Source organism: Chiloscyllium punctatum, chromosome 25 (assembly GCF_047496795.1).
Source record: "Chiloscyllium punctatum isolate Juve2018m chromosome 25, sChiPun1.3, whole genome shotgun sequence".
Taxonomy (NCBI): Eukaryota; Metazoa; Chordata; class Chondrichthyes; order Orectolobiformes; family Hemiscylliidae; genus Chiloscyllium; species Chiloscyllium punctatum.
The window spans coordinates 34,701,628-34,723,302 of NC_092763.1; the positions used below are offsets into that span (position 1 = coordinate 34,701,628).

The following is a 21,675-nucleotide window of genomic DNA, read 5'->3' on the forward strand; positions in this document are numbered from 1 at the left end:
TAGCACTTCACCATAGGCTCACCAATGTTACCTAGCACAAAACGGCTGAATACAAACCTTCCAGCGCAGTGAGGAAACTTACAACCTGAAATTCAGAACCCTCTGAAACCAGACTTCTGACAGAACTAGGGACTCTATCCGGAGGTTTCCAGATGCCAGATACTTGCCCTTGGAAATTTCAACTTGCCAGCCAAATATCATGTAATCCATGCATCGGGACTTTGAAAAATCCAAATAAGTATCTTCTTGGGTAATGGTCTGGACTTTCCTGACAGCAAAACATCTGTACGTTGCTTTCCACTGGCATTTCCCACTGCATCCAGGTTTTGCGACATTGTTAAAAATCCTCTCTGTCTGTATATATCCCAGATTCTCATTTTTATTTTGCTTTAGTTATTTACAGAGATCAAATTACAAAACAATTCTCAATTACCAAGCCAAAATTAACTATTAACTCAAGTCTTTCAATAGTTTAAGAACATTTCATTATTTTCTCTTTAAGCAGTACATATCAGAGTAACCTTTCCTGTCAAAATCTTGCCCGGCAAAATCAAAATTAACACTGCAGAGAGATTTTCAATAAGAAGAATGAAAATGCAAGTTAATTATTAGAGAGTTCCCAGCATCTATGAAATTACTTTAGTAAAAGGTCAGTAACTTAAGAAGAAAATGGTACACAAAAATTCAAAGTCATGCATGAAAATATAATACCCACTTCAATTAAGAATCAGAAAAAAACTGAGGCATAATATTCTTTAGAATATTTGGATAAGCTTGACAATAGATTATCGATCATAAGACAGGCTCAGATGGCTGGTTTGCAACACATGGGTTTATTTTCTGCACCAGCTGAGATTATCGTGAAGGACTCTCCTGCTCATCTTCTCTCCTCACCTAGCCATATAGTCTGGTAGGACTATGATGATTTTACCGTTACTGATCATAAAATCTATTTTGGCACTATATACAGCATTGCCACAGTGTCTTGAATTTGGGATTAGAGAAAATAGCTTAAAAGCTTGAAAGATAATCAGCATTTTAAACCAAACACATTACAATTTGCTAAGTGGCTCGAGCATAATTTGCATCTATAAATCCTGAATTTATAAGTGTAGAGAAAAAAATTAAGTGAATTCAGGAGGAACTTCAAACTATAATTTTGTCAGCTAAAATAAAAATAACTTAAATTTAGAATTAACATACATGTATGTTAAACTTTATCCGAAATCCAAAAAGCTACAAAATCTGAAGGTTTTTAAAAATCTCATTAACAAGGTTGTTTGGTGTACAAACAGTTAACCCGAATCCACATCCACTCGATGCATGTCATTCAGATGTGATTGGGGCATGGCCCAGTACTGGCAGGCCTCAATTCTGTCTCAGGGCTTGTAGTACTCACCATGTCTGCTGTTCACTAAAGTTTTTTATTTAATTTCTCCGTTGAACTGTCACTTATTCTGAAATTCAAAAAAATTCTGAATTCCGAAGACCAGCTGGTCCTGAGCATTTCAGATAAAGGATTGTGTACTTGTAATTATTTTCACTACAAATTCATTCACCCTCAACTACAATAGAAACAATAATGGTCATAAACAGTAACCTGTCCAACAGATTAAAGACATTATCTATAACCATCACCAAATCACAAAGCTAGCGTACAGGTTCAGAGGTAATAGGGAAGGCAAATGGAATGCTGGTCTTGATTTCCAAAAAGAATGAAATATGAAAAAGAGGGAAATCTTACTAAAATTATATTAGGTTCTCATCAGATCACAGCTGGATTATTGTTAACAGTTTTGGACCCCTTTTCTAAGGGGAGATATGCTGGCACTGCAGGCAGCCCAGAAGGTTCAATGGGCTGATTTCGGATATGAGGTAAAAACAATGACTGCAGATGCTGAAAACCAAATACTGGATTAGTGGTGCTGGAAGAGCACAGCAGTTCAGGCAGCATCCAACGAGCAGAGAAATCGACGTTTCGGGCAAAAGCCCTTCATCAGGAATAAAGGCAGTGAGCCTGAAGCGTGGAGAGATAAGCTAGAGGAGGGTGGGGGTGGGGAGAGAGTAGCATAGAGTACAATGGGTGAGTGGGGGAGGAAATGAAGGTGATAGGTCAAGGAGGAGAGGGTGGAGTGGATAGGTCGAAAAGGAGATCGGCAGGTCGGACAAGTCCGGACAAGTCAAGGAGACAGTGCTGAGCTGGAAGTTTGAAACTAGGATGAGGTGGGGGAAGGGGAAATGAGGAAGCTGTTGAAGTCCACATTGATGCCCTGGGGTTGAGGTGTTCCGAGGTGGAAGATGAGGCGTTCTTCCTCCAGGCTTCTGGTGGTAAGGGAGCGACGGTGAAGGAGGCCCAGGACCTCCATGTCCTCGGCAGAGTGGGAGGGGGAGTTGAAATAAAGGGACCCTTATGGAGGAGAGGTTAGGCCTGTACTGAGTTTAAAAGAATGAAGCAACCTTATTGAAACATACAAGGTTCATAGCACAAAAGATGGTTTCCCTGTGTGACAGTGTCTAGAACCAATGGGTATAATCTCAGAATAAGGGTCACCCTATCAAGACACAGATAAGGAATTTCTTCTGAGGATTGAATGTTTCTAGAATTGTTTAACCAGAGAGGGCTGTACAGCTTAAGTTGGTCAGTATAAACAAGACTGTAATACACGTTTTTGAAATAATCAAGGAACCGCAGCATAATAGCAATTTTCGCACAAACCAAAAGCTTTTACTTTTCTTGTGCATTTTTCACAGCAACCTGATCCAACTGGAAAAACTTGGAATCTATAAAGTAATGTTAATAAGCTGCATGCAGCTCGGAAGATCTAGAAGTTAGGATTTAGAACCCAAAAGTAACTGGATTGAAACACAAACTATCATTTATTGATTATTACTTCAAGTATTCTAAAAAGTGTGAAAACATTGAGCAAGAACTAGATTGAGCTGCATTATGTCGTTGTAGAATGGATATTCTACAAACAAGAGTGGTACCTTCGGGAAAGAAAGATATTTTAACTGCATTAAGGTCAATTTTTTTAAAATTTCCTGTATTTTGGAAGCAGGACTGTTCAAAAATGTAAATGGGTTGTAGAGAGAAAGAAGCTCACAATCAATTAAGAAATTGCTAGAAAACATTCAGCAGGTCTAGCAGCATCAGTGAAGAGGAAGCAGAGTTAACATTTCAGGTCCAGTGACCCTACTTCAGCAAGAGATTCATAAATGTTGCTTGTAAACAAAAAGACAGACATTGAACTATTCATACCGACACAGAATCAATAACCTATTGATTCATTGTTTGTTGCAATGGTTAATTGTTGTAAAGGTAACGCAAAAGACACTTTGTTCATTTATTTCCCAGAAAAGATATCATGAAATCCAACTACACCTCTTGGACTCAGATCAGAAGAATACCCTTTATGCTCCTTTACAAAACTTGATATAGCCTTCGACAACCATACCGGAACAGATTTTTTTAAAAATTGGCTTTTTAAATGTAACTCTGCAATTTGCTTTTAATGCATAGATAAGTGGATTAGAGCAAGCACCCATTTATAATGAAAATCACAAACGACAAACATAGCACTCTAACTTTTAAAATCAATACATGATTTTGATAGAATAGATCAATTGTTTTCTTAACTCAGTGCATCATAAATTTCAACATTGAATTATTCAAGTCACAAAGGATCTCCATTCAGTTTGTAACTTGGAAGTTAAACTTTGTTATTCTGCTTTGCAACTCACTAAGGGAGCAACAATTTGTGTTAGCATTCTTACATCCAGGGATCCTGCTCACTCTTATTTCATTTTCGAGATTATATTCTGATCTATGTTAAAGACATAAGATTCAGAGATAAATGTCTCAAGGTCAAACATTTCTGACATTCATCACCATTCAGCAGCAGAGCCACGGAAGCATATTTTAAAATGAGTTTGTGCCTTCAGTAACAATAGGGTCATAAGTTATGTCCTACTTTTAAATCTTCAACTGGAAGTTCACAAAGCTTAGAACAAACAAAAATGTTTAATCATAATTTCATATGGACAGCAGACAATTTTCTCTTGCACATTAATAACTGCATTTAAGATAGTTTGGAAGAATAAAGGAAATATTAGTAAATGCAGACAGTAGATTTTGACAATTTTTAATTTAGGAAAACACTCCTTACGGAGGACCCAACTGCTGAATTGATAACAGTACATTGCTAGTTTGATGCACTGCATTCCATTTAATATACCTTAATGCAATCAAAACAAGTTGAATCCAAGATCAAGAGGAAAATGTTGTGAAAGCTAACTAATACTGTTACAGTTTTGTACCTTTAGTTTCTAATTTAAAATTCAATTTTGAAAGGAATATAACATGTAAATTTTATAACTTTTTCTTATTTGAGGCATAATAATATGCAAATATCTGAGACTAAGGTCAGTGAGTTTTCACAAAAGCCATGCAACAAAGCAAAAAGCAACATCCATCATGCATTATTTTCAATTTCACACTGATGAAATCTGGAAGCTCTAACAGAACATGCATCAGTCTGTACAAAGTTTTTAAAAAAGCATTGTTAACATTTTAAAATACTTTACAGGATCCACACTTCATTAACGGACAGGTGTACCATACCTGAACTGCCATAGGTTAGTACTGGTTTAGTAGATGTTTTGAGGAAACCTGAAGAGTTTGAGAGATTGCTACACGAAGTGACATCTGTATTGGAGCTATAAGCACAGGTTGAAGCAAACGGAGTGCAATAGATGTTTCTCCATCTGTTGGCTAGAGTGGAAAAGCAAAAATGCATGCACAGTTAGATATGAACACAACAGGCGCAGTCTGCATTGACAGTGCACATTAAAAAGAAATCTAGCTCTACTGTAGATGTACTTTTATGTTTGTTGAGGCGAGGTTACTGCCCTCAATGCTGCAACGAGTTAGTTCATAACTGATATGGCAGGCTGTAGTTTGAATGGAAAAGCCAGCAACTTGCTCCTTACAACTTGAGACTTTGGATTAAGTGGGTCACCAGAAGTGGGTGGATTAGCTAATTACATACTGATCACAATAAGAAGATACTAAAGTAACAAAGCAAACTCTACCACATCATACCAAGTAACGTTTATTAGAAACAATCTTCCATGAGCTACCAAGGCTGCATTAGTCATTAATACTGCTACAAATTATGATTGGCTCAAATGCTGGCATGCTTAAAAAGGTTGCAAGTTCAAACCCCACTGAAGGACTTTCACGCATAATCTAAATAGATACTAGTGCCAATACAAAGGATGCATGTGGAAGATCTCTCCAAGCAATGTTCTATTTCCACATGTCAGTGCACATTCCAAACGATTTGGCAAGATTTAAAGAACAGGTAGTCCTTCTGAATTCCTGGCCACCCTGCTTCCTTCAAATCAAAGCTAAATTAATTGGACATATTTTTACTTGCACCTACTTTAAAATTCACCTTAATCTAGGGTTATGACATTATTTTATAGGATAGACCCAATGGTGCAAAAATAATTCAATGTATTTGGGAATGTGTACAACTGCAAAGTTGAGCTCATTTCATTTGTCTTGGTTGGCTGCCAAAGTTGGTTGCTCAGGATGACCTTTGCTACTTCAACAAGTTATTTTGCACTTTTGGAAAATTCCTCAGAGTCTTCTTGGGTGCAGGAATTCCCTGCGAACTGTACATGCCCGGGCAACAAGTCTTTGAAATTCATACCTGGCATAGTGCAAAGCTTGCTCCAAATAGATATTCAATCGACTGACAGACTCTAAAGCCTTCAGGATAGTTATATAGTGCTAATCAGTGGACTAGTAATCCATGGGCCAGGCCAACACTCAAGAGGTGGGTACAAGTCTCACCAGGGCAGCTTTCTTAAAAGAAAATTCCTTCATAGGGCATTGCTGGCTAGTCCAGCATTTATTGCCCCTCACCAATTGCACAGAGGGCAGTTAAGAGTCCTCTACATTGCTGTGGGTCTGGAGTCACATGCAAGCCAGAACAAGGAAGGATGACAATTTCCTTTCCTGAAGGACATTAGTGAACCAGATGGGTGTTTCCCCCTGACAATCAGCAACAACTGCTTGGTAATCATTAGACTCTCAGGTTTATTTGGAAGTACTAGCTTTTGGAGCACAGCTCCATGTTGTGCGACTTTTAAACTTTGTCCACCCCTGGCCAAGACCAACACCTCCACATCGTCATTAGACTCCTAATTCAAGATATTTATTGAATTCAAATTCCCAGTGCTGTGACAGGATTCGAACCCAAGGCCCCCAGAACATTACCTGGGTCTCTGGGTTAACAGTCAAGCGATAAACACCACTAGGCATTCAACCTTGGTTTCATACATTACTGAGACTCTCAATTTTTGTTTTAAAAAAAAAGAAAGAGTCAGTCGAGTTCAATATCCTTTAGAAGGAAGTAAATCTGCCATGCATACCTGATCTAGCCAATATGTGACTCAGACCAACAGGAAGGTGACTGACTTTGAAATGGCCAAACGGCATTCAATCTAAGGGCAACTGCTGTTGGATTTGCCAATTATACCGATGTCCCATGAAAGGCTTTTAAAAGTGAAATAGGCAACATTGTAGTTTAGAACAGATCGTTTTACAAACACATCAGCAGTACAAAGACAGCAGCTTATTAATGACTGCAGCTAGATAAAGCATTTAGGAATGCTGAGCGCAAGGGAATTTGATGCAATAAAACTGAAGGTCCAATCTAGCTAAATAAATACAAAAAACAACTCAAAAATTAAGCAGGACTAAGTAACAGTGACATGGGCAGAACTCTAGCTCCTTAGAAAGCAAGGGGAAAGATAACAGCCACTTCAGTCTGGACTGCCACTTGAAGAATCGAAGTGTGGTGCCACTAAGAAGGAAGCAATTGATTGATAAGTCTCCAAATGAAGGGTCTGAAAGAAAGCTCAATGAGATACCAGTTTACAAAGCTTATTTCATTCAGAACAACTAACATGTCAAGAGCTATAGAAAAAGATGAAACTGATCACATTTCCTGTCTTCCAAGTTGTATACATGAAATCTAACTCTCAGACTCCTTCCAGAACTTAGGGAGCTCAATTCAAAACTATATAAAGTAGGTGCATTCTTGAAGATGTTAATATATATCTCCTTATGTATTAGGAGATCTTAAAACAAATGTTTCAAATAATTTGTTTCATGTAGATAAAATGCACATATAATTGAAGAGTGATGCTTTGCCATAAATATTCTTGTGGAGCATGCACTAATTGGTTATGATACATTATATAGATCTGCTAAATGATATGAGAGCAAGGTGCATGCAGTAAGAATGAATTGAAAAATGCCTTGAAAAATATCCACATCCAGCTTTAATCTATTATTCTTCCCTTTAGACATGTGATATAGGTTATTGGTGATGTTCTCTTTTCCTGACTTTTGTGCAAGTGAAAGGACCATATGCTAACAGCTTCAGTTTTCCAATTGTACCTTTTACATTTTGATACCTCCTGAACATTGAGTAAGATCTGAGTTGTTGTCTTAAGTTGGGTGTAGGAACTGGCAGTAATAAATCCACAGAACTTACACAAACAAGTGCATGTTGAACAGTAACCTAAAAGACCACTTTGCTTTCTAATCTCTTGCTTTAATAAAATTTTCCTCCACCACAAGTCCATCCCAAAAGGTCTGAAATATGTTTAGCCAGAGAGTGTATGCTTAACACATCCAATCCAACACACACGTGTGCCTCTATTACTTGCAGGCATTACTGTTGGCACTCACCTGTTTCTTTCTTTTCAGCAATGTGCCAGAGGGACTATTATTGAATATTGAGGATGGAGCTGCCCCAAGTTCTATTTCATAGGTTGTACAGCCCACTTTACAACACCTTGTGCAGCAGGCACCTCATTATTACTATTCCTTTGATTTGTTGTCTAGAAGACGACAATCTTGGCATTGGTAATTATTAGATTTGAGATAGAAGCGGATAAAAGTAATTTCAGAAAATGATTGGCATGAGAGGGTGCTAAATGAGTTTAATAGGAAAGTGGGAGGAGGAGATGAAAGGACATCTGACCAGATTTGCTTCAAATCTGCAAAACAAAGCTCTTCCAACGTCTTCTGTCTGTATGACATTACCTGTAGCTGAACTTCAGAAATTTAGAAGGCAGATAATGTTTTTATATATAATTAAATATATGTGGGAAATTCTTATGAAGGAGAACAAATAATACTTCTAATACACTCAGGATTATGCAAATGTTCCTTTAGGTCAAAACCTGACCACTTTATGTTTTTAGTAGGATGCATGGCATCAACCGAATACAAATAAAATGAGTTGAAGAATGCCTTTCTGATGAATCTGTTTTGATGTGATTAATATCAGAATTAAGCACCTAACTGTAAATCTAGATCAGTATTTATTTCACCATAATTTTGCAAGTGACTAATTCCCTCGTTAGCTGGATCAAAAGGTATAAAATTATTGGGAGCTACTGCTTGCTCAGAATTCTGGATATTGACATAGTGCAAAGTAAAAATATGGTGTGCACATTGAAGTCGAATTAGTTGGCCAGGTAATATTTTTGTGCAGGACATGTTGGCTCATCATTTCTTTAGCTGTCATTTTAATGAACTTCCAATATGACTGTCACAGCTTCAAGTATGTTAGATTTTGACTGAACATGGTGAAAGGGCATATTTGGTGGTTGGTCAGTCAAATAATGGTGTAACTAGCTTTTGAGTAAAGTGTAATGAGTGTTTAATTGTTTTCACATCATGTACCCTGATTTGTGAAATCACACAAAATACAGCTCACCTACAAATTTTCAGATGTTGCACTTCCAAAGGGAAGGAATTCCATTATGGATGGCACGATGGCTAGCACTGCTGCCTCACAGTGTCAGGGACCCAGATTCAATTCCACCCTCAGGCGATTGTGTGGAGTTTGTACATTCTGCTAGTATCGGTGTGGGATTCCCCGAAGTGCTCTAGCTTCCTCCCATAATCCAAGGATGTGGGGGTGAGGTGAATTGCCCTTGGCAATACAGGATTGGGTTGGAGGAGGAGAGGGTTGAAGGAGTGTAGTCTTTGGTGGGTCAGTATGGACTCGATGCCAAATGGCCTGCTTCCATTCTGTAGGGATTCTATGATTCGACTTTAGAAAAAGGTGTAAACACATGCAATGTAAAAAAATAAAGTGTTTTACATGACTCAGATGCCTACTTTAGAGTCACAGGAATGATGGAGAAAAGTAGAGTAATTTTGTTTTCTAGTCTACAGTTTGAACATAAGTCTAGGCACGGCAGGGCTATTGGCTAAGCTTGACATGGCCTGCAGGCACATGCTCAGGAAGTGTCACCAGCTGCAGGAAGTAGAACCCTGGGATTCAGAAAAGTGATTGTGACAGATGACAATACCAAGAACTGTGAAGATGGCACTTTTATTTTTCCAGAGGGCAGGGCAGGAGAAGAATGCTTGCACATACAGCTATCAAAGAAAGTAGATGCGAGTGCAGGACTCTGTCTTGTCTCACTGGTGACAGGAACAAAGCTTTCACTGAGCTGTTCCAGTATATTTTTTTGCCAGAGGTTGTGATTGTGGTAACAATAACATAGGTAGAAAGAAGCATACAGCCCAAGAAGCACAGACAAAGAATTTAAAAGAGAAAAAGAGTTGGAAGAGGTGATCTTCTAAGGCAGTACCACAAAATGAGAAGAAATAAACACAGAAGATAGATTAGGAGGGAGGGTTTTCAATTTCTACAGTCTGATTCTGGGGCAGATAGGTCTTGCGCAAGGAGAACAGGTCACTTAAGATGTTGGAGAAAGGAAGGTCATTTGGCTCACAGTCTACTTAGCCATCCAATGAGATAGTGGCCAATCTGATAACCCTCAAATCCACTTGACTGCTTTATCCCCATAATGATTCTGATTCTTTTTTAAAATAATCCTTCCTCAGTGCTTGAACACACAACCCAGCCTCCACAGCCCTCTGCAGTCAAGAATTCTGCAGATTGACTTTCCTCAAAAAATTCCTCTTCATCTATCTTAAGTGGGTAACCCCTTACTCAGATTATGCCCTCTGGTCCTCGACTCTCCCACAAAAGGAAATCAACCTCTCATCTAGCCAGTCAGGTCACCTAAGAATTTTACATATTACAATAAAGTTTCTTTTCACTCATTCTTCAAGTGCAACAATTAGAAGTCGAACATACTCAACCTCTTTGCATTACAAAAGCCCTTCTTGCACATGGATGTCATCAAGTTGCCTTCTCAACTGTTGCATTCTTTGGGATAACTATGATTTTAACCCAGTGACAGTGAAGGAACATTGATATAGCTCCAAACCAGGAAGGAGTGAGACTTGGAGGGAAACTTGCAGATGGTGGTGTTCCTGTGCTGCCCTTGGAGTGCTGCCCTAAATGGTAGAGATTACAGTTTGAGAGATGTTGTTGAAGGAGCCTTTGGCAATTACTGCATTGTAACTTATGGGTGGCACACAGCTTCCAGTGCTGAAGGGAATCAACGTCAAAGTTGTTAGATGTGGTGCCAATCATGCAAGCTGCTTTGTGCCGGTTGGTGTCAGGAGTCAGAGAGATGTACAGCACGGAAACAGACCCTTCAGTCCAACTCGTCCATAACCACCAGATATCCTACCCTAATATAGTCCCATTTGCTAGTACTTGGCTCATATCCCTCTAAACCCTTCCTATTCATATACCCATCCAGATGCCTTTTAAAAAAAAAGGTTGTAACTGTACTATCCTCCACCACTGCCTCCAGCAGCTCATTCCACACATACACCACCCGCTGTGTGAAAACATTGCCACCAAGGTCCTTTAAATCTTTTCCCTGACATCCCAAACGTATATTCTCTAGTTCTGGACTTCCCCACCCAGGGAAGAGACTTTGTCTATTTATCAAATCGATGCCCCTCATGATTTTATAAACCCCTAGAAGGATACCTCTCAGCCCCCGACGCTCCAGGGAAAACAGACCCAGCCTGTTCAACTTCTCCCTCAAGCTCAAATCCTCCTACTCTGGCAACATCCTTGTAAATCTTTTCTGAACCCTTTCACAACATCCTTCCAACCAGAATTGCAAGCAATATCCCAAAAGTGGCCTAACCAACTACCTGTACAGCTGCAACATGGCCACCCAACTCCTACACTCTACTGGTCAGAGCATTAAGAAAAGCATACTAAATGCCTTCTTCACTATCCTATCTCCATGCGACCCATTTTCAAGGAGAAATTAACTTGCACTCCAAGGTCTTTGTTCAGCAACAATCCCCAGGTCCTTACCATTAAGGTGGATAGGTTCTGCTCTGAATTGCCTTTCCAAAATGCAGCACCTCGCAGTTGATCTAAATTAAACGCCATCGGCCACTTTTCAGCCCATTGGCCCATCTGATCAAGATCCCATTGTACTCTGAAGTAATCTTCTTTGCTGTCCGCTACACCTCCAATTTTGGAGTCAGCTGCAACATCCAAATCATTTTATATAAATGACAAATGGACCCACAGATCCTAGTGGCATTCCACTGGTCACAGGCCTCCAGTCTGAAAAGCAACCTTCCACCATCATCCTGTCTACCTTCAAGCCAGTTTTATATCCAAATGATTAGTTATCCCTGTATTCCATGACATCTAACCTTGCTCACCAGTCTCCCAGGAGGAACCTTGCTGAATGCCTTACTGACGTCCATATAGATCATTCTACCACTCCGTCCTCATCAATCCTCTTTATTACTTCTTCAAAAAACTCAATCAAGTTCATGAGACATGATTTCCCACGCACAAAGCCATGTTGACTATCCCTTGCCTTTTCAAATACATGTACATCCTGTCCCTCAGGATTTCCTCCAACACCTTGCCCACAACCAATGTCAGGCTCACTAGTCTATAGTTCCCTGGCTTTTCCTTACCACCTTTCTTAAACAGTGGCACCATGTTAGCCAACCTCCTGTCCTCCAGCACCTCACCTGTGACCATCGATGATATAAATATCACAGCAAGGGTCCTTTGTGCAACTTCAAACATCAGGTAAACGGAGAGTAACCTCTGACACTCCTGACTCATGCATTGCAGATGACAGATGAACAGTAGGGAGAAAAAGGGCAGGAACTGCTTTCTGCAGAATTTCTAATCAAAGACCTGCTCCTGTAGAAAGTATTTTATGGCTGGCCCAGTTCACTTTCTGGTCAATGCTAACCTTGAGCGTTGATAGCAGGAGATTCAGCAATTCTAATGCCATTGAACATCAATGCAAGGGTAGATTCCCTTTACAGAGATGGGCACTAGCATACCACTAATGGGACAGTGATTTAAGACCATAAGACATTGGCCCAATTTCTGCTCCCTCCAGCCAATCGGGGCTGCTTGCCATTCAATCATGACTGGCATGCTTCTCAATCCCATTCTCCCCATAACCCTGGACAATCCAGTATGTACCTATCTCAGTCTTAAATATACTCAATGACCTGGCCTCCACAGGCTTCTTTGCCAGCGAAGTCCATAGATTCACCATACTCTGGCTGAAGGAGTTTCTCCTTCTCTCCATTCTAAAAAAGGTATTCTCTATACTCTAAGGCTGCGCCTTGAGTCCTGGACTCTCCCTCCAATGGAAACACCTTCCCAACATCCACTCTGTTCAGGCCAATCAGTATTCTGTAAGTTTCTATTAGATTTCCCCTCATCCTTCTAAACTCCGAATATAGACCCAAAGTCCTCAAATGTTTTTCATGTGAGATGCTTTTCATTACTGGTTCCTTGGCTTTGCATTACCACCTTAAAGCTGTGGTACCACATTAGCCAACCTGCAGTCTTCCAGCATTCTTGTGAACCTCCTCCGAATCCATTCCAGGGCCAGTATATCCTTCCTGGGATATGGACCCAAAACTGCTCACAATAATCTGTGATCAGCCCAGAGCTTTATAGAGCCTCAGAAGTATATCACTGCTTTTATATTCAAGTCCTCTCAAAATAAGTGCTAAATTGCACATCAGAAACATGCTATCAACCGTACTATACAGATAATGTCAGGTTGCTGTTTGATCAGTCTGACTAATTTAAAGCAACCAGTCAGAGGATGGGAACCAGAGGGAACTCTAATGCGAGAATAACAAAACTAACAATTGTTAAGTATTGATGTAGTAAACGAAAGTGGAAGACAGCACAAACAAGTACCAGCGAGTCAAATTGTGGAATAGAATAATGTTAAAAGCACATAATTAAAAGGCACTCTGAATGCATGCAGTTTTCATAATAAAGCAGGTGAATTGACAGGAGAAATAAGCCAGCATGATCTGGTTGTGATGGAGATGGGATTTAAGAGTAGCCACTGGCAGGCACTGAATATTAAAAAAAAAGACATTTAGGACAGATAGGCCTCAAGGAAAAGAAGGTGGGTTAATTATGATAAGGGACAAGAAAAAGTAAGGAAAAAGTATGGAGTCAAGAAACATCAAAGCCCAGCGTTGGGGGCGGGGGTCAGTGTTGGAGTGGGGGGGGGGGGGGGGGGGGATGGGGTCAGTCGGAATTGGTGGGGGTTGGGGGGAGGGAGGATTCGCACGCTGTGCGCTCCTGAATGGGGGGAGTGGACTTTGAACACACCAAGCCGCAGAGGAAAAAAGGCATTTAAAATCGATTAACTGAGTAATCGATTACCTGAATGAAATAGTGCCTGCCCATCATGTTTGGATACTTGAGGTTCCCCTGTATAGTGTTTCGTGCAAAACCTCCTGGACAAGCAGAACAGACAACAACAGGGAACCTATCAACAAGGACTGTTTACTCAAAACTACTAGACTTGCGCTCGACGACACTTCACATTCAACAATCAAATATACGAACAGCTCAGTGGAACACCTACGTGCTCACCAATTTCTGGGCAAATAGCAGAAGCAGTGATGCAAACACTGGAATAAACATCTCTCCCACAAATCCAACCCAAACTCTGGATCAGATAAGTGGACAACACTTTTGTTATCATTAAGAGAACAGAAATTTCACGCGCGTGCACACACACTGGATCATCAATACCATGCTCACAGGGATCACATTAACAAGAGGAAGAAACCAACAATCAAATCCCATTCCTGGACGTGATGGTAGAAAGAACATAGAATGGTAAATGCATCAAAGTGTACAAGAAAACCATATGCACATCCCAACCAGGCCCTGAACAACACAGAAACCACAAACACATAAGAGATGCTGCATTGGGACCCTGTACAAAAGGGCTATAAACATTGCAACACTCCCGACCTATGAAGGGAATAACCTCTCTACAGAGTATCCGCCAACAATGTATATCCCCGCAACTTCATCTGCAGATGGCTAACAGACGAACAACGCGACAAGGAAATGCCACTATCCATGCTACCTTACATGAAAAGGTCTCAGAACTGACAGCCAGACTTCCCCAACCATTGGGATTCAAGAAAACCCATAAATCAATAGCCAGGCTCAGACAACTCAAATTCTGGATTAGTGGTGCTGGAAAGTCACAGCAGTTCAGGCAGCATCCGAGAAGCAGTAAAATCCTGCGGTTGTAGGGGGCGCGGACGTGACCAGGTAGTCACGAAAAACCTGCGCCCACACCACCTCCCTCACCTCCATCCAAGGCCCTAAAGAAGCCTTCCACATCCAAAGTTTTACCTGCACATCCACTAATATCATTTATTGTATCCGTTGCTCTCGATGCGGTCTCCTCTATATTGGGGAGACTGGATGCCTCCTAGCAAAGCGCTTTAGGAAACATCGCTGGAACACCCGCACCAATCAACCACACTACCCTGTGGCCCAACATTTCAACTCCCCCTCCCACTCTGCTGAGGACATAGAGGTCCTGGGCCTCCTTCACCGTCGCTCCCTCATCACCCAACGCCTGGAGGAAGAACACCTCATCTTCCGCCTCGGAACACTTCAATCCCAGGGCATCAATGTGAACTTCACAACAGTTTCCTTATTTCCCCTTCCCCCACCTCACCCTAGTTCCAAACTTCCAGCTCAGCACTGTCCCCATGACTTGTCCTACCTGCCTATCTTCTTTTCCACCTATCCACTCCACCCTCCTCCCTGACCTATCACCTTCACCCCCTCCCCCACTCATCTATTGTATTCTATGCTACTTTCTCCCTACCCCCACCCTCCTCTCATTTATCTCTCCATCCTTCAGGCACTCTGCCTGTATTCCTGATGAAGGGCTTTTGCCCGAAATGTTGATTTTACTGCTCCTCGGATGCTGCCTGAGCTGCTGTGCTTTTCCAGCACCACTAATCCAGAATCTGGTTTCCAGCAACTGCAGTTATTGTTTTTACCTCAGACAACTCAAAGCAGAAGACCATATACCTATCACTTGCAAGACAAACGTAATTTACAAGATATCCTGAACAAAAGACTGCATGAAACCTAGAGTATTTTATTCAGCTGGCACATTCAACTTACCTTGATCAAGTCTGCACATCAGACTGCGGCAAGCAGCTTCAGTCTCTCGGCTAGGATGATCAAGCACCTGCCTGCACCACTTGAGAGGACTTTGTGCCTTCTGGTTTGCATCTGTTGTTGCTGTCTTCTTTGGTGAAACATATAACCTTTTAAACAAAACAAAAACAGAAAACAGTTCCTTCTGCAGATATGCAACTTCAGACTAACATATGGATAAAAGGTAAGTTGGACTTAAACCCTCATTATCCAAATGTCTATAGCAACATAGCTCTCCTTCTATTAATAGAGTCGTAAAGTCAGAGGTCTACAGCACAAAAACAGGTCTTTCAACCCAATTTGTCCATGTGGCCAGTTTTCACAATTTAAACTAGTTCCATTTGCCTACATTTGGTCTATGCGCCTCCATACACCTCTCTAAATGGTTCTTAAATGATGAAATTGTACTCACTTCCACAACTATCTCTGGCAGTTTATTCCAGTCACACACCACCTTCTGATAAAATTACCCCTTAGTGATCCATCGTAACCCTATTTGACTGCAGTTAATAATTTAAGTATCTGGTGACTAACGGATTAACTAAAGCTTTTTTCCCCCAAGCATTAAGAACCTTCCAAATGTGTGGTTGTGTTCAAAGCTTTTAAAATTTGCCACAAAGTTCATTCGATACTTATGCTGAATTTTTACAAAAATTGTGTTTCAAGGAAAGAGGATTTATGGACCCTGAAGTTTACATTAGGGTAAGAATAGAGAGGTGTCTAAATAGTCATGTTGTTAAATTATACGAAAATTGGTTGATTTGCGCTTTTTTTAAAAAGCAAAAAGTAGTTAAGTCATTATGAACATTATGAAGCTAAACTGCTTCAGGGTCAGATGGCGTTGTTGCAATTTTTTTTAACTACCGAAATTCAACAAAAAGAAAATCTTGCCTGGTTGGAACTGTGATCAACAGAAGAAGGCTCAGCTAACTGCCTTGACTATGTGCGAAAAAAGTACATGGGGCCATCAATGCTCTCCAGTTAATACATTACTGCCCAATTCTATGTTTTGCTTATATGCATGGAGTTAAGCACAAAACCTCTCAAAGTTGTCATCCAAATTACCCTTTGTTTCCACAGAACAGGTAATTATAGTGATTTATCAATGAATTCTACAAATAAATTAATGCAAATTCAAAGTTATGGCAAAGCTGCATTCATTTTTAGTAGCATGATCAGCCAATCTGGTTCTGACAAATGGTCTTGAGTCTTATTCTTGGAAAAATCTACAAAATTTGTTACTTTATCCATCTCTTTTCCATTTATATTGATCTCTGTATCAGATGCAATCTAATTTGTATTTGTTGTTTTCTACTTCCTGGTTTGGATCCTGCCTCTTCATGGGCATTCTGCAACTTTGTTGGTTTAAGATCGTAAGACCATAAAATACAGGAACAGAACTAGGCCATTTCACCCATTGATTCTGCACTGTGATTAAGAGCACAGTTGTCACAATTGTGGCAGTCAACAGGATGCTCCTGTGTCATTGATCTGAAAATTCAAGCTATGATAGCAAAGTATCGGACCAGAAAAGAAAATTAAATAACATATTTCACACCAACCAGAGAGAAAAAAAATCAAAAGACCTTCATAGTAAAAGATCTTTTGATGTAAAAATACAATAATTCTTAAAACAAAAACAGTGTGACCAACCCAAACAAATAATAAACTCAAAGATGAGCAATGGCATAATCTGCTTTGTAGGTCCTGGTTGAAGGACAAAATGTTTTTTTAGATTAGATTAGATTACTTACAGTGTGGAAACAGGCCCTTCGGCCCAACAAGTCCACACCGGCCCGCCGAAGCGCAACCCACCCATACCCCCACATTTACCCCTTACCTAACACTACGGACAATTTAGGATGGCCAATTCACCTGACCTGCGCATCTTTGGACTGTGGGAGGAAACCGGTGCCCCCGGAGGAAACCCACGCAGACACGGGGAGAATGTGCAAACTCCACACAGTCAGTCACCTGAGGCGGGAATTGAACCCAGGTCTCTGGTGCTGTGAGGCAAAAGATAGTGGGCGAGATCTCTGGTCTCCAAAATTAATTCCAAACTTCCGAATCCACGTGAAGTTCAATTTAACATCACAGCATAAAGAAACATTCACATATTGGCCCACATCAACTGCAGAGCAAGTGTGCACACAGCTGACCTTGTTTAAAACAGCGTGCTTATCTTTTTACACTGGAGGCTTGGGGCTTTCCACCTCCACTTCATTCCCTCTCAGAATGTCTGGGAGACTATTTCAAAGATCCCATGCTGAGATTTGGGATTGTCGATTGAATCTCCAACATTCTACTGAGAAGGAAGCAAAATCTCTAAAGTGTCCAGGATGTTAGTATTTAGCATTATAGTAATTAAGCTTTACAGCAGCATACTTTTGACTAACAATTATGGATCTCTTCTGGTAATAGTTTCAGCTGGAAAGCATTTTCAAATTGAATTAGTGTTCCTGTCTTTACATCCTCCTCCTCCGATAATGACTAGATTTTTAACAAGAAACCTCTAACTTTGTACAGTTATCAGTGAACTATGATATCTGAACAGACCATCTAACTGAATGACAACCTTATTGAAAAGCAGGCTGGCCATACTGTTCAGTATTTCTCACCTTTCCCCAACACTGCCCTCTACAAATACTAGTCTCAACTTCACCATCCCACTCACACCATTTCTACCCAGCAAGGCTGTAGGTCAATTTAACCAAACTGCATACTCACCATCACTTTCAACTACCAGCTCACCAATCATCATCTCTCTCTCTACTCTTCTCTGTAGAATACCACTCAGTTGCAACAAGACCTATCTGGCTCCTCAGGTTATTTTAAAAAATATTGGATTTCACCCTGGTGCTTTTGATATTGATACAAAAAAAAAAGGTTCAGTTGTCTATCATAATTACAAACTTGCACACAGATTGTCATGGTTCTCTTCAAATGGTGACCACACTTTCAACAATTTACAAAAAGAGTTAAACAAACCTCCAAGATCTGCATTCCTTTAGCCCTCTATTTGTGATGGCCTTTAATTGTTTAGGTTCCAAGTTATTGAAATTCAGCTTCTAAACACTTGTTTGTCTTTCTTCCTAGAAGTTGATTCCTTCGATCAAGTTTTGGTCTCTTGTTTTAGAACAGAGTCATACAATGCCTGAAGTGTGGAAACCAGCCATTTGGCCCATTGAGTCCCCGCTGACCCTCTGAACAGCATTCCACCCAGCCCCACCTCCCAGCATATCCCCATAACCTTGCACTTCCCATAGCAAATCCACATCTTTGGACTGTGGGAGGAAACTAGCACACCCATAGAGGAAGTCCACACAGACACAGGGATGGGCAAACTCCACACAGCAATCAGAGGTGGAAGTGAACTTGGTCCCATGCCGCACCAATGGAGCAGTGGTTAGTATCTGCTCATCTGTCTGGATGCCAATTTATCCCACGAGGTGCCTTGTGATGTTACTATGTTAAAAATATTACGTAAAAAGTAAATTCACATAGTTGTATCCAACAGCTATGCAATGTCAGTTAGGCTGGTTAGCGTCATTGAATTCACCTGAGCCATCTTCCATTTCATTTGGAGGTCAGGGACATGTACAAAACTCTGGATAAAGTGAGGAAGAACGTTGCCAACACAACCCTCATCCGGATAGCCACTCATGTGTAGCTACAGCAAGCTCTGTGCAGATCCTCGGTACATAAACACCAAGTGTCACTTGTACTGAGGTTCTATTTGGCACTGGTGTTACAAAGGATGGTCTGGCCTAGTTTGGTTCCTAGTCATATTTGTTTTTTCCCTTGCAAATGTCTTCATTAAGGACATCTTCAATCACAAGTCCATCACGAAGTGGTAAGCACAAAGCATCCTTGAGACCCTTTGGGACATAGAGTGTGGACCCTGTCGGGTTGTTTCTTGATCAGACTATCATAGTCTTTTGCATAATGCCTCATCATCAGAACTTTTGAAACGATGGTGGTGAGGAGGACAATACCTGGGAGATCCTTCATGTATGCCTGGAGTCTGTGGTACCACTCCTGGGTGGGGTGATGGAAACTGTAATACACCTACTGGAATGTGCCCTTGCAAGGGAAGCCTGGAGAGATCCAGTGGTTTTTGTCAATGTTCATCTGGGGGACACACTGAGGCAAAGATTGATTGTGCCTGGAGGACCATCGACTCAGTGAAATATGCTCTTTAGTCTGTCCAAAACCTGTTGGTATTCCAGAGCAAGAAGTGGGTCCTGAATGAGTTTTGCAGACTGGCGCATTCCAAATCTAGGACTACGTGCTGAGGTGTGTATTAAAGCTTGCAGTAGCTGCTGCCAAGGCACAACTGGAAAAGACAACTGTTTAAGGTCGTTCTGCCAGAATTAAATGGGATTCATTCAGTTATCAAACATTTCCCACCCCCAACAGTGGCTCAAGTATATGTAAATACTGCCTTGCACAAGTAAGGAATGCTTTCAGTTTGTTGGATACAAACAAATGCCAGTGTTTGTTTTATTTTCCATATGCTATTGTACAGAGCCAAATTGCTTTAGTGACTATGTATATATTTTTTACGAATAACGTATGTTTTTGAAATTAAGGCTGGTTTGTGATGCAGAGTAATACCAACAGCATGGATTCAATTCCCACACAGTTACCATAAATACCGAGCAACCTCTCCCCTAGCATAAGGCATGGTGACCCTCAGGTTAAACTGCTCCCAGTCTGATGAGAGAGCAGCCCTATGATCTGGCAAGACTGCGGTGAGTTTAGACTGTATTAAAATGTTAGTCTGGTTTAATTTCAATTTCAGCTCCAAACCAATGGAGACAAGAGAGGAAACTTGCTTCATGAAAAGAAGCCATTTCAAGTAATTAGTTTGTTGGTTTTACTGTATTGGGAGATCAAGTTTTCCAACAATTTTTTTAATGATACACCTAAGCATACAGCTTCATTAGTTTAAACTTAGCAACTCTATATATTTAACATCAACAGGTAAAAGCTTTGCAGCCAATACCTCGGATTTAAAATGGTTCACCTTATTTAAGTGTTATGTATATTGACTAAAACGTGAAAAAAATTTTAAACATGAAAACAAGCAGCGAATGAATCATCCTCAATGGGAAAATAAAGTAGGTAGCTTAAAAATGATACAAATACTTGGCCGATAAAAGTCTGCTGCCAAAGGAATGCGTTGTCAACAGCTAATGTCCTAAAACTGACCTGGGAGAACACTATACGACTAGATCGACAACTTCTCGGAATAGGATATCACGGATTTCATGAGACAGTTCAAAATGTCGGGATAGGTACACTATAATCAGACTGGGGAGGATAACCATGCGGTTCCGTTTGGCAGCACTTACCAGCTGTCTTCTTCCACAGTCCCGAAGTCCGGTTCCAGCTCTAGGATATCCTCCTCCAGATAAACCGGCGGCGGCGGCTCTTCACCCCCCTCCGCGCAGCACCTGGCGACCCCGGGGAGGACGTTGCTCAACAATGCCTCGCAGTCGGCCAGAAGCGGGTCACTGGGACTCAGCTCCACATCCAGGACATCAGGGGCGGACCCGATCAGATCGCCGTTAGCCGGAGGGGGCGACCTGTCCCCGCCGCCAGTGAGCGCCTTCCCCCCGCGGCCGCGGCCGCTCCGACACCGAAGCTGCTCATTCTGCAACTCCAGCTTTTTGACCAAATCCTGCAGCTTTTTCACCTCCTTGTCTGCGTCGAGCAGCGGTGTGACAATGGCAGCCGCGCATCCCGAGCCGTTTGGTGCCCCCGGGTCAACTCCCGCCTCGGGCTCGATTGAACTTGGTCCCACCATTTGTTAGCCAGTGGCGCTCACAGACCGACCACTCGCATCACCATCACCATCACCGCCGCCGCCATCTTAGATAAAGACGACCTCTGACACTCACTTTGGGCATGCGCAGACCCCTGGTGTGACCGGGGCGCATGCGCGGTCACCGCGAGCCGAGATTGGCGCCAAATTGGACCATGGTTTCAGAAATGAATGATTGAAATGTGTCAGCGACAACCAATCTGGAAATACGAGGTGATACATCTCCCAGTTACTGCACACGAGAAGCTAGACGCTACATTTGATGGAAACAAAAAACAATATTGGAAAGTGTACTGTACAGAGAATGCTGGAGAAACTCAGGAGGGTTGGCTGCATCGATGGAGAGATGATGGAGCAGCTAATGCTTCCAAT

The 21,675-nt window shown here is 41.3% G+C and overlaps 1 protein-coding gene across 2 annotated transcripts in view; it reads right to left on the reverse strand.

The window, feature by feature from the left end:
• Nucleotides 1–21,377, reverse strand: part of LOC140495837 (SLAIN motif-containing protein-like) — a 37,076-nt gene extending 15,699 nt beyond the window's left edge. Inside the window, exons 1-3 of one of the 2 annotated variants that reach the window (XM_072594992.1) lie at nucleotides 20,831–21,377; nucleotides 15,438–15,583; nucleotides 4,622–4,771 (exon numbers count right to left, since the gene is read on the reverse strand). In XM_072594992.1, coding sequence (XP_072451093.1) covers nucleotides 4,622–4,771; nucleotides 15,438–15,583; nucleotides 20,831–21,285 — 751 coding nt within the window. In that variant the 5' untranslated portion in view covers nucleotides 21,286–21,377. The remainder of the gene's footprint in view (nucleotides 1–4,621; nucleotides 4,772–15,437; nucleotides 15,584–20,830) is intronic. The other variant, XM_072594993.1, reaches the window with a different exon arrangement.
• Between the last annotated feature and the right edge of the window lie 298 nt (nucleotides 21,378–21,675).